At 34.8% G+C, this 14,546-nt stretch overlaps 1 protein-coding gene across 1 annotated transcript in view; it reads right to left on the bottom strand.

Annotated features, from left to right (window-relative positions):
• The window catches only part of notch1a (notch receptor 1a), a 36,907-nt gene extending 23,525 nt beyond the window's left edge, over positions 1 to 13,382 (bottom strand). The window contains 6 exon segments of the mRNA XM_058758156.1: positions 552 to 785; positions 899 to 1,021; positions 2,135 to 2,473; positions 3,018 to 3,280; positions 10,332 to 10,404; positions 12,942 to 13,382. Coding sequence (XP_058614139.1) covers positions 552 to 785; positions 899 to 1,021; positions 2,135 to 2,473; positions 3,018 to 3,280; positions 10,332 to 10,404; positions 12,942 to 13,005 — 1,096 coding nt within the window. The 5' untranslated portion in view covers positions 13,006 to 13,382.
• Between the last annotated feature and the right edge of the window lie 1,164 nt (positions 13,383 to 14,546).

The raw sequence follows: 14,546 nt of genomic DNA, 5'->3' as shown, positions 1-14,546 counted from the left end.
TCCATAAAATTGACTACAACAAAATAAAATAAAATGTAAAAAAAATATATAAAAAAATAAAAGCTTTTGGTTGTATAAACAGAAATGAAACAACTGAAATACAAATAATGCCTATAAACTAAACTAAACTGAACTAAACTAAAACAAAATAAAAAATAAAATAAAATATAAAAAATATAAAAGCTATTGGTTTCATAGACATAAATACAACAACTGAAATATAAATAATACTCATAAAATAAAATAAACTGAACTAAAATAAAATTAAATTAAAATTAAAAATATAATATTGGCATAAGAGAAAAACAAAAAATTAACTAAAATAAAATTCAAATAAAAGATAAGATAAATTAAAATAAAATCTTAGATCAAAAACTTAAACTCAGAAAACTTGAAATGTTGCCTTGGCAACTAAAATAAAATAAGAATAAATTGAAATAAAATAAAATAAGTAGAGGTATGAAAATGACTAAAACTACAAAAACCTATAATAACTTTACAAAAACTATATGAAGATGAAAATGACGTTGAAACTGCACAAACAGACGTGCCTGTGCGTCCGTGTGGACACTCGCAGAAGAAAGACGCGACTCTGTCGTGGCAGGTGGCACCCTGTGAACAGGCGGCGCTGGCGCAGTCGTCGATGTTCTCGCTGCAGTCGTCGCCCGTCCAGCCGTTCACGCACACGCAGTGAAAGCCACCGATGGTGTTGTGACACGTCCCTCCGTTCTGACAAGCGTTAGGAGAGAGCTCACACTCGTCCACGTCCTCCGTGCAGTACTGACCTGAAGGAGGAAGGAGGAAGGGGTCAGAGGTCACATGTGAGGTGCATGCAAAATATTTATTGCATTGTATGGTTATTATTATTATTATTATTGTGGAGTATAAAATGTAGTACCGGTCCAGTGTTTGTCGCAGTGGCAGTTGTAGGTGTTGACGCCGTCGATACACCTGCCTCCATTCTCACAGGCATGCTGGGTGCAGTCGTCAACGTTATGCTCACACGTCTGACCCGTGAACCCTGCAAGAGACAAATGATTCACGTTCAGTACACATCAAAGAGTCTGAGGCCGTACACGGATTATGTTTATGTGCTCGAGTGAGTAACTGAGACATCTAGGTCACTCATTGGGATTAAATATAAACTACGACAAAAACGCGCCACATCCAGACAAACTGTTAATGAATAACTGTGCACATGCAGAGTTATTAACGTATGCAAAGACAAAAACTATTGTTTCTGCAGGCAGGACTGAAATAAAACCAGTTTGAAGTATAAATAATGGTAATAATACAAACTAAACTGAAATGTTTACTAAATTTGAAAAAAAATGTATTGGTTCGTTTATTTATTCATTTACTTATTTATAACATTTATTCATTTATAAAAATTATTCATTCATTTATAAAAATTGTTCATTCTTCATTTATATAATTGATTGATTCATTCATTCAATCAAATCAATCAATCATAAAAAATATTTAGTTATTAATTCATAACAAATATTGATTCATTCATAAAAATATCAGTTCAGTCATTTATAAAAACTATATATTTATTCATACATTTATATAAATAATTTATTAATTCATACATTCATTTAAAAATAATTCATTCATTCAAAGTGTTTATAAAATGTACTCATTCATTTATATATTCACTTATAAAATGTATTTATTCTTTCATTCATAAAATATGGATTTATTTTATTTACACAAATGATCATGTATAATATTTTATTAAGTATTTATAAAATGTATTGATTCATTTATTCATTCATAAATGTAAAAAAAATTATTTATAAAATTGATTGATTCATTCATAAAATAATTTGCTCATTTATAAAATGTATTCATTCACAAAAGTATTCATTCAATCATAAAGTATTTATTTATAAAATGTATTCATTTATTTATTAATTAAAATTTATTCATTTATAAATATTTGTTAATATTTATAAAATTCTTTCATTTATTCATTTAGATAATTATTTTTCATTTATAAAAATATATTTATCTATAAAACTCATTATTTATTAAAGTATTATTATTTTTTATTTGAATTATTCCCATTCAATAAAAAATGTGTTTAATCAAATTTTAACTTAAAGAGAAATACAAATAACACACTGACCTGGCAGACAAGTGCAGGCATAGGTGGTGTCGCTGGTCTGTAAGCAGGTGCCTCCATTCCTGCAGGGCGAGGGGTGGCACGGGTGGTAGAGGCGCTCGCAGTGTGTGCCGGCGTACTCAGGTGGGCAGCGGCACAGATACGATCCCACCTCATTTATACAGGTGCCTCCGTTCCGGCAGGGGGAGAGCGAGAGGGCACACTCGTTCACGTCCTGCCGACATGTCTGTCCGTGGAAGTTAGGAGGGCAGGTGCAGATGTAGTGTGACTCGAACGCTGAACACTGTCCGCCGTTGGCACAGGGGTTTGATGCACACGGGTCGGCCTGTTGGCATGTTTTACCTGCAAAAAGACAGAGGTTAACTTATCATGCAACTAGGGGTGCAACAGATGATCCGTACGGACGAGGCCCCACGGTTCGGCAAGCATGTGATTCATTGATTAACTGAGTGAAAGCTAATTTGCATGTTTTTGTCTTGCCAATTTAATCATTCAAGCAATTTTAAAACAGAATTAAGATTAATCTGTATTTAAATTTTGCAGTGAGCACTATTGTGTTATTTTACACTTAATTATTACATTTCTGTACCTGCATTCTACTGTTACTGACTTTATTTGTAACTGTGTTATGTTGTATATTCAACTATGCTTGTAATTTGTTTAATTGTTCTTGTTTTATTACTGACTGTATTAATTAAGCTAGTAGCTTCTGCTGTAGTATACGTTTTCTGTCAATTTTAATTTGATTGCTGATCCGAAAAATGATCCGATCCGCGACTCAAAATTCATAATATGATCCGAACCATGAGTTTTGTGATCCGTTGCACCACTACATGCAACCCATGTAGACGAGCATCAAGTCTGGGTGATTTATGCACATGTGTACCTGACCATCCAGGTGGGCAGCGGCAGGTAAAGGTCTCAAGCGTGAGCAGAGAGCATGTCCCGCCGTTTCGGCACGGGGAGCCCATACAGGCGTGATTGACGGGCGTCAGACAGAGCGGGCCGCTGTAGCCCAACACGCAGTCGCAGACCGGCTCCACATCGTTGCCCTTCATCCGTGTGCGACACACGCCTCCGTTACGACACTGCGACGGGCTGCAGGGGTTCGGGAACTGACACTGGGGGCCGACGAAGTCTGCGGGACACCTGAAGAAACACAAAACATGGAACAATTATGTTATTATTATTTAACAATAGTTTAGAACAAAATGGTCTCAGAAAGTAGATAAACATGACAAAACAGTCAAGTGAAAAATTTGGAAAAAAAATAAAATGTAATTTACAAAAAGGCAAATATTTATTTTAAGGGCTATAGGCATGCTAATTATATTAATATATATTTGTTATATATAATATTTATATTTATTCACTAACTCATATGCATTTACAAAGTCTGCAAGAAAACTAAAAAACAAAAACTGATTAATTAATTATATTAATATTATAATATTATATACACACAGATTATAATGTAATTACTTAATAGTTTGAGAACAAAATAGTTTCAAGAGAGCTAAATATGAAAAAACTCCAAGTGAAATTTTTTTTGTTGTTGTTTTTTTACACACGATATAAAATATAATAAATATATATAAAGCATATTTATATATATATATAAAAATATATATTTTAGGACACCCTAAAAACAGATTATATTATATTATAATATAATAATTATAATATAATATATAATACTTATATTTTACTTATATATATTACTTATTATAGTCATGGTAATTGGTTTTGTATATTTTATATATTTGCACACATTCATTAATTCATATTTATAAGTTTTTACTAAGTCTGCAGGACACCTCAAGAAACAAAACACACAGAGATTATAATATAAATAATTAACAATAGGTTGACAACAAATGTGTCTTAAAATGAACTAAATATGACAAATATTGACTCAAATGTTTCTTTTAGGCTTGCGGTCATATATATTTAGACATTAATTAGTCATGGCATTAGTCATCAATTGAAAACCTTCAAGTAAAAAACATAACTTATTTTTTACATTTTAGAAATGCACGTAAAACAAAAATTTGTTTTATATAACAGAAGAAGTCTATGGTATGTTCTCACTCAGATGGCCAAGTAAACGTATGTGTGTGTGTGTGTGTGTGTGCACATATAAAACAGTGTGTGAAAGAAAGACACTGTTCAAACTCATCTAAATTCCTCAGGGCGATCAGGAGCCCACACAGTGTCACATGCTCTCTCTCTCTCTCTCTCTCATATGAACACATACGAACACATCAACAGAACACTTTCTTCAACAGCCACTAAAGATCATTTCAAAAAGTGAAGCTGACAGTAAGATATAGTAAATGAAGCGTGTTTTATTCATGTGAGTGTGTGTTTGTGAGCTGCAGCAGGTGTGTGCATAAATAAGGGCAGCTGTGCTTCAGGCCCCTCCCACTGCACTCTGCCCCTCCCCCAAAGCCTGTTGCCATGGCGAGTGGCATAAGGTCACTAAGGCAGCTCCCAAGAGAGGATCAAACTCCGCCTCTCCCAAACTCCTGCTGCTGATATCTCACTTTTATCAGCATAGAATCTCCATTGGTATGATTTGATCTCATCCATATTCATTATTTCCATTTATTCAATCTTCTATGTGGGATGAACATATCAAAATCCTAGTGCTTTGTTTCTTTCTCAAATTTGAAATTAATTTCAAAATTATAAGTTTGGATCTTAATATATAAAATTTATTTACAAAATGTAGTGCATTGTGCTTTTATGAATTAATTGTTCTTAAAAAGTAAAGAAAACTTGAAAGACATTTTTACATTTAACATAATTTAATAATAATAATAATAATAATAGTACATTTAAAGTAAAATTTAAAAATATGTTTATTATACACATAAGTACATACATTTAAAAAATCTATATATTAAGTGAAACTTATTTTTACATTTTATATATATATATATTTTTGTGTAAAAATATATATATAAAATGTAAAAAATAAGTTTCACTCTTAATATATAGATTTTTTCAAAATGTAGTGCATTGTGTTTTAAAGAATTTGTTCTTTAAAAGAAATGTAAATAATAAAATGTACTGTACACAAGATATATATAAAATTTATAAATTATAATTTTTAAAAGGTATCAATATTGTGTGTGTATGTGTAAACCTTATCACAATACATTTGATTTGCTAATTGACATGCAGTAGTTTAATATATTTATTTATTTATTCATTCATTTATTTATTTATTTTTGTTAAGTGGTAAACCTTATCACAATACATCTGATTTGCTAATTGACATGCAGTAGTTTAATATATTTATTTATTTATAAAAATTTTGTTGAGTGGTAACCCTTATCACAATACATTTGATTTGCTAATTGACATGCAGTAGTTTAATAATAAAAACATCCCATGGCAAACACTTGCATGCGCAGATGCGTGTGTGTGAGTTTACTTTAGGCATTAACGCAGTCTCTCTCTCACTTTGTCCCCTGAGACAGAAGCAGAAGTCATCTGCAGCCCATCGTGGCAACAGGTCCGAGAGCAGGAGTGCGTGTGAGATTCGACTGTGAACAGATGCTGCGGTGACCTGTGACCCCTGAGCACATTTGTGACTGCAGGCTACAGACCCCCCATTCCAGTGGGCCGGTCTACCATCTGCTGCTGCCTTCTGTGTGTGTGTGTGTGTGTGTGTGTGTGTGTGTGTGTGTGTTCGTTCACACCACAGACTTCCTGCCCTTGGTGTGAATCAAAACAACAAACTTTCGTTTTCTGCGTCTGGCCCTCATGCTTCACACCTTCACAAACACAAGATTTTGGGGCCAATTTGAATCAGCTGATGTTCTGATGATACAAGTAAGGAACTGATAACATTATGGTATGCATTTGTTCCTCATTTGTTTAGATGGTTTCTGGCATTATAACAAAACACTTTTCTACCATTTTAAAGAATAAATGACTTGATCTCATCAATGACTCAGTGATCTTGTGTTAGATCAATCTTAGATCAGAGTCGCTCACTTCACTTATATCAAAAAAAATTCTATTTCAGTTTTAATTTTAGTATTACTTAAACTTATTTTATTTCAGTTGTTGCCAAGGCAATATTTCTCATTAAGTTAAGTTTTTAAATGTAAAACTTTTAAATAAAAAAAAATAAAAAAGTTTTAATAGTATTTATATTGCATTCACTAATATTTTGAATTAGCTTTTATTTTTATGTTTTAGTTTAGATTAGGTTTTAGTCATTTTATGTTGTACATGTATCTGTAACATTTCACTTTATTTCAATTAAGAGAAAAATACAGTGCTTATGTTGTGATTTTGAACTCTAGTTATTGGTTTAGCTTCACACGCATATTTTCAGTTCTGGGACGAGGACAGCAGGACAGCACGTCGCAAACCATAAACTGTGCATGCAAAACCACACTTTAAACTAAATGCATGACACGGAAGTTTATGAGAAATTCTCGAATGTGGAAGTTATGCAATAAACATCATGCAACCAGACCATTTCCACACAATTTTGGAGCAAAGACAAATTTAGGAACATATGGTCTACATGTCTTTCTGTCTCCTGCTCACAAACACTGCGATGAATTCTACAAATAGCTCTCGTAATGCACATCATCACCCCAAAATACAGCACATGCTTCTAGTATGACGATGCATTCAAAATACACACACAAATATATTAGATTAGTCTCAAAATGATGACACCCATCCAAAAGCGGTCACCAGTCCAATCACAACCAGTGATAGAAGATCATAAAACATTCCAGGATTCAAATGGCAACTCTGGAATTCTGATTCCACGCTTCCAATTAACTTCCCACCCTCCAACATTCCAGAAGTTCCAGAAGTGATGTCAGGTGCCTTTAGAATGATCAGGAGTTACAGAACACTTAATCATGTTTGTAAATCTAAAGTTAACTACTATAAATTGCATTATAACACATTTTGGAATTGCATTCACATACATCACTAAAACACCAAGCTCAAGAAAAATGAAGCCTAAAAATGTAGAAAATCAACTGGTTGGAGCTAACTGTTGACTTTCTCCAGTCAGGAACATCTGACATCTAGAGAGACAAAGTGCGCTAAATGATTTCAGAATTCTTGCCTTTAGAAGTTGTTGATTAATATAGGATTGAATTCAATAAACAAATGTTTTCCCCCAATAACTACCATTACAAGCATTACTACCATTAAAAACATGACAAATGGATGTTTTACAAGACTGCACATCAGTGTTATTTTAGTATTTATATAGTATTTATTAATATTTTGAATTAGCTTTTAGTTTTATTTTATTTTCAGCTTTCATTTTCATTTAGGTTTTAGTATTTTTTGTGCTTTTGTGATTGTTTTTATTTATTTTTTTAATTTAATTTTATATAATAAAATTAAAAAATTTTTAATTAATTATTTATTTATTTATTTCAATTAACTAAAGTGATCTGTGCAGCAATGTTGTTATTGTTCACTAAAACTGCTATAAACACAACCAACACTGACATGGCTTAGCTTGTACATGACACCCCCATAACTCTGACCACACCTCAAAATACTTGAAATAAGTGGTTTTAATATGGCATCAACCAAAAAGGTCAAGTTTCTGAGTCTAGAATTAGTATGTAATCTAGTAAGACTACAATCTGAGACAGTCAGTGCCAGAGTTTCACCCCTGCACATTATCTGCTTGAAACACAAGTAAACCTCATCTGTGTAATCAACGATCATCACAGGCATCTTTAACTTCACAAAGTAGGACATCCTCTCATGAAATGTCAGAAGTTCATGTGAAGTTTACCAATGTCGAGCAGCACCCACGCAACAAGTCAGAGAAATCCCCACATGCTCACGCTCACGCACACAAACGCCAGCCATTTACAAACAATTTCCAAGGTTGAGAATCGGACCACACAGGAAAGGCGTCAAAGTTCACGAGATATTTTTGGGAGAAAAAAGGGATCAAAAATATGCTCTTCCTGTTTATCATCGGGGTCATCACAACAGGATGTTCAGGGTCTGTCCCCAGTGAATGTGTCTGTGAATTACTCAACAATGAGAGATACAATCTCTCTCATCTTTTCTAGACATTCATTAATTAGAGCCATTTCATAATGCAATCATAACTTTTATTATTGCTCATACTCAGCATTACAGATCTGAACAAACCCTAGAACACAAGTATAAAGCACGGCATCTTCTAGATTGGAAAATGCATGATTAAATTCAGAACGAGAAGTGTGGCTAACAGTCTCACACACTTGTTTGCTTTTAAATTTCCCCCCTTTAAAGCGTCACACACACACACTGAGGCCTTTCTCATGAGTTCCTGCAATCTTATTACCCCCTCCGCCATCTGCCCTCCAAAAAAAGACACCATTCACACACACACAAACAGCCTCCCGGGTGTAAGAGAACACACAACAAAAGCGACAAAGATTGAGAAAAAAACTATTTCAAACAAACAAACGTTCTGATTTTGATGGCCAAATCATAGTGAATCTCGCCATATGCATCCTATGAGAATAAATGCAAGTTTTATTCCATATTAAGTGTGTGTGTGTGCGAGACAATAGGAGGTGAGGGCCAGCTGTTGGGCTGAATGGCATGAATAGACATTGACAGAAGCAGCGTCCCACTGCAGCAGGGCACCAACGGACTACTGGGGGGTTGGTAGGGGGGGTCTTTTATCTAAGTTTGAAACAGAATGACTATGGGCGCGTGCACGTTCGCACATGTGCACACACACACACACTCGCCCGCAAGATCCTTAGAGCTTTGTCTGGTTGATAAGATGGGGTTTGGGCCTAAAGATGGAATCTCAAAGTGGTTGATCACAGCTTACAAACAAATACACAGGTATACATACACTTTTCTTCACTACACTGAGTTTGCATGGTGTTTACTGCTGTCTTACTAGATAAGACAGATTTTAAAGATTTTTAAAATAAATCTTCTTTAGTGGTCAGCAAAGAACCATGCAGATTGGAGATGGAGATTCAGAAAGTTCTTGATTTGTGTTTTGGATTCTAGGTCTAGAACACAGAACTTGAGAGGAAAAGTTCTTTGTTTTTTAACATAAAATGGTTCTACTACACTCTTAGAAATAAAGGTTCCAAATGGGGTTTTTTACAGCAATCCCATTAAAGAACTATTTTTGGTTCCACAAAGAACTATTCAGTAAACAGTTCTTTAAAAGAACAATTTTTTCTAAGTGGGAAGAACATTTAATGCTCTAAAGAAGCTTTCGTAGAGTGGAAAAGTTCCATGGGTGATACAAGTTCTTCATGGAACCATCAATTCCAATAAAGAACCTCTATTTTTGAGAGTGTAGAAGAACCATTTTTGGTACCTCAAAGAACCTTTCAGTGAACAGTTCTTAAAAGAATCACTTTTTCTTAGTATGAAGAACATTTGAATAATCTAAAGAACTCTTTCCACTTTAAAGACCTTTTGTAGAATGGAAAGGTTCTATGCGTGTTACAGATTCTTCATGGAACCATGCATCAAAACCAATAAGGAACCTCTGTTTTCAAGATTGTAGAACTATTTTTGGTTAATCAAAGAACTTTTCAGTGAACAGTTCTTAAAAGAATCACTTTTGAAGAACGTGAAGAACATTTTAATGCTCTAAAGAACCTTTCGTACAATGGAAAGGTTCCATGGATGGAAAAAGTTCTTCATGGAATCAGATGCCAATTAAGGACCTTTATTTTTGAGCGTGCTCTAGTAAAAATAAAGCTTACAAATGCCATAGAAGAACCATTTTCGGTTCCTCAAAGAACCCTTCAGTGAATAGTTCTTAAAAGGACCATTTTTTTCTTACTGTGAAGAACATTTAATAATCTAAAGAACTCTTTCCACTTAAAAGAACTTTTTGTAGATCAGAAAGGTTCCATGGATGTTAAAGGTTCTTCATGGAACCATCAATGCCAGTAAAGAACCATTTTTGGGTTCCCCAAAGAACCTTTCAGTAAACAGTTCTTAAAAGAACCTTTATTTTTAGTGTGAAGATAATTTTAATGCTCTAAAGAAGCTTTAGTACAATGGAAAGGTTCCATGGCTTCATGAAGAACTTTTTACCATCCATCAATGCCACTAAAGAACCTTTATTTTTAAGAGTGTGTCCAACATCAGACTAAAACCATTTTTGGTTATAACCAAACCTTTATATTTTTCAGAGTATGTTTTTGTAACGTACCTGCATGATGCTTCTCCGCTCGGCTTGAGCTCACATATTCCTCCATTCTGACAGTATTCTGAGCATCTTTGCCCTAAACACAAAGACAAACATCTGTCAGTGCATCCCAACAATCAGCTAAACCACACAAAACACCTGCAGAAAACCAGGTCGAACATGCACCCACCCACCTGTGCATCCCATAGCACACCTGTCAATGCAAACACACATGCTAACTCCTCACAAAAGAACCTCACCACCTATAGACTTGAATAAAGGGCCCCGAGCCCTTTGTTTTGTGGCCCCGATGGAGAGCCACTGGCCTTTTGTTGGGCTCTGAATAACTGACTTTGATGGAGGAGTAGAGGGGGGGTTCTTGACTATTCATCCAAAGAGATCCTGAAAAATCCAGTTATCCAACACTGAGCCTGGAAATAGCTCCACATCCTCAACAATTCCCTCTCCATGTGGCAGTCAGCCTTTATCAAGGGTTTAAACTCAAAATACAGTCTTCCTGTTTCAGTATTAATATATCAGCTTCACACTAGTTTAAGTTTAGCTGACAGTGCTAGGATATGCACATCTTGACTTTCTGCAGTCTGGGTGGGCATTCAATGTGTTTTAATAAGCCAAATGTGCCCATTTATGGAAGGAAGTATATTTATTTCGCAGGAGCATGCATCATCACACTTTAAGGATTAACAGCGCATCTAGGCCAGTCGCTCTAGACTGCAGTTGTGCACTTGTTGAATGAAACCAGCTGCCTGCAGGCAGTCTTTAATTGGTAACGACCGTCTAGAGACAAAGCTCTTAGTCAAAACTCTCAGACTAGTCCTTATTACGGATTAAACCACTAGTACTAATTCTCTTTTTGTTTCTTTATCATTTGTTTCTTCAAAACAATGAACATCAATGCACAGACTAGGCATTACAATAGATTTCACACACTTTTTGACTACTAAACTTACAAAGTAAATTTTTGACTGAATAAATTGACATGACTTTTCCAGTCATTTATGACTACTGGAGAGATTTCACTTCATTTTTTTTTTTTAGAGATTACGAATAAAATATTTTAAAGTTTTTTCTATGCTTTTTCCGAGAGTTTTTATTTTATTTCATACATTTTATCATTTAATTCTATTATTATTAAATATTTCTATTAGACAATAGATTTATTATTCATATAATAAAATGTAACAAAATTAAATACAATTTTATATATTTTATTGTATTAGTATTTTATTCATTTCAATGACTTTTCCAGAAATTTTAAGTTAAAATATATTATAAAATTAATAAATTGTATTGTTATATTATAAAATTGTATTATATTTAAATATTAATATATAATTTATTTTATGACTTGAACCCAAAAATTGCCTGAAATTTCTCAGTGACTGTTGGCACAATGTTTTTTAATGAATACTATGGTATATGAATGCAGTTCATGTATACCAGTGCTTTAGATATTTCAAAGTACCATGGTGTTATCAACAGATACCATTACTGTACCCTGGTACCACCACAGTGCTTCTTGTTAGGGTATTTCGCTTACTCGTTTACCTCAGGTTTAAATTGTGCAGATTTTCACTTTTTAAGGGTTTGTTTCGTTTCCTGTGTCTTCTGTTTAGTCGTGTCATTTCCCCTGTCTGCCAGGCTCTCGGTTCCTCCACGGGTGCGTGTATGTCTGTCTGTGTGTGCGTGTGTGTGTGTGTAGGGGGAGCGCGCGCGACAGCTGCGGAGCCCACGCCGCGCGGACAAAAGAAATCAGAGTCCAGCACGAGCCCATAAAACACTGTCTCGAGCCATTGTTTACCAGCGCACGAGAACAACAGCTCAGCCCCTTCCTCCTCCTCCTCCCTTCATTCACGCACAGATCGCTTTCCTCCAGACTCCACACACAATGCAACTCAATCAACATCAGGGACAAGACAACGCACTAAAAAAACTATCGCAATAACTTCAGAAATCAAGCACTCGCACTGTCATAAAGTTACAGCGATACTTCTGATCTTACTCAACTTTAACGCGAAGACAATAATCAGTGATCTTTACGGTTATACGTATGATAACAAGAACAGAGTTGCATAAGTGAATGAAAGAGATAAGTAACAATTCAGATGAATAGGAAAAACTTTGGCAAAAGTGGTCCAGTTCACCCTGTATAGCTAAACTTGCACTGCTTTGAATTCAACTGAATTTATAACAATATCGATCACCAATCAATATCATAAAACCGAGATTTGATATTTTGATATCCTTCCAAAATGTCTGTTATTCTATTCAATATTGATTTAACGTTATATTTTCAGAACTGACATCTTATGCATTTCTCATTGTGTAGATACTTTGGCACAATTGTATCATGCAAAATTCATGCCGGTAAAACAATTGACTCAAAAAAAATGAATGGAACTGTGTGAAAGAGAAAGTTGCGGAGAAAATAATATTATGTTTATCCCAATATCAGACTATTCTGTGCAACAAGTGACGCTCAAATCACAAGTTGCGCAGAGATATCACTACAAGTAGAGCAAAAACAAACTCAGAAGTGTGGAAATGAATCAACTTAGACTCATACGACTATTTAATGTGCAATGTTATTAGAGTTACACTGATGTTTGATACCTTGTGCCACCGTCGCGAGCGATGCTGCCGTCAGTAGCGTTAATTTCACCAAGAAACGGTTCATAACTCCGCCTCGGCGTTACAACTTCTTTAAAATCCTTCTTGAAGCTCTCATAGATCCCCAGAAGTCTTCTTTAAATCTCCAGAAAGTGCAAAAGAGTTAGAATAAATATCCGTGTTAATTAATAAATAAATCCCGACGTCTCTCGAGAGCGTCCGCTCGTGGGAAACTCTGCTGGCTTCTCCGTTTGAAGCGCGCTGACGTCACTGGCGCGTGGGACTCCGAGCGCGCTCTTCTGAATGACTTCTCACGCGCCCCTGATATTATCCCTCCGCGCAGGTACTGAGGGAGAGATTTCCTTCAAATTAATGTGGATCTGAAAAGAAAAAAAAGAGAGGAGCGAACACTCCCTCCACAGTTTAGTTTCGCCGCGAGGGAAGGAAAAAAAAACACTTTCTCACACTCTCTTCCCAGGGTGAATGTGGGATATGCAGGTTTATTCCTGTCCCATGTGGAGGATGGAGGAGGGACTATAGGGCGGATCACTGCTTTCTGCTGGCGCCAGCTCGGACCCAGAGCAAAGGGGGCTGATTAACAAATCAACACCCGATGCTGAAAGTGTGCGTCTTTTGTCCCTAAATTCTAAAGGAGGGAAAAGTTTTGTAGCCTATCACCAGTGGGAAAAGTCCCATGTATTTTGTTGGGCATGCCATGGGTGTTTGGGCATGTCCAATGGTAGGTTAACACTGTTTTTCTGACACTGTACCATGGTAAAACATTGGCTTTTTTGACGTAATGGTAATACCATGTTGTTTTTGAACATAATAATTATAAAAGTACTTTTTAGGGCTTAAAGCTTGAGGTTTATGCTTTAAGCAAGAAAAAATTATTTGCATACATATAGGCTATATATTTTACGTTGAAAACACACACACACACACACACACACACACACACACACACACACACACACACATATATATATATATATATATATTAGTGCTGTCAAACGATTAATCGCATCCAAAATAAAAGTTTTTGTTTATATAATATATGTGTGTGTACTGTATATTTATCATGTATATATAAATGCACACACATGCATGTATATATTTAAGAAAAATATGTTAAGTTGATACATTTAAAATATTTATATATAATATAAATATATACATGGAAATATTTTCAAAATATATACTTTGTTTGTATGCAAACATTTCAAGCTTGTAGTATCATTGTATATATATAAAATGCTTTGGAGAAGCATCACCATAGCACACATAAATACAAATAGCATGCTATTACCATTTCTCAAATACAGTTACTGTACCTTGTGCATGAGAGCACATTCATTGCTTAGTCATACTCTCTTTGTCTGTCTTTATCTCACTTGGGCAGTTCAATAGTCATCTCTAAAATGATCAATAAGTGGTAAAGATCAACAATGCCAGAGGAATTCCCCTTTCTGTGACCTATAACTGCATTGATTGCTTTCATTTCTCTTTTAATGTTTCAATTTGTGATCTGTGTAAATGCACTAACGCAATATCTGTCGTTCAAATATTGTTTTTGTTCACGATGTACAAGTTTTGTTTGCTTTTTCC

Source organism: Onychostoma macrolepis, chromosome 21 (genome assembly GCF_012432095.1).
Source record: "Onychostoma macrolepis isolate SWU-2019 chromosome 21, ASM1243209v1, whole genome shotgun sequence".
NCBI classification, from domain to species: domain Eukaryota; kingdom Metazoa; phylum Chordata; class Actinopteri; order Cypriniformes; family Cyprinidae; genus Onychostoma; species Onychostoma macrolepis.
This window is presented reverse-complemented; position numbering and strand designations above follow the sequence as displayed.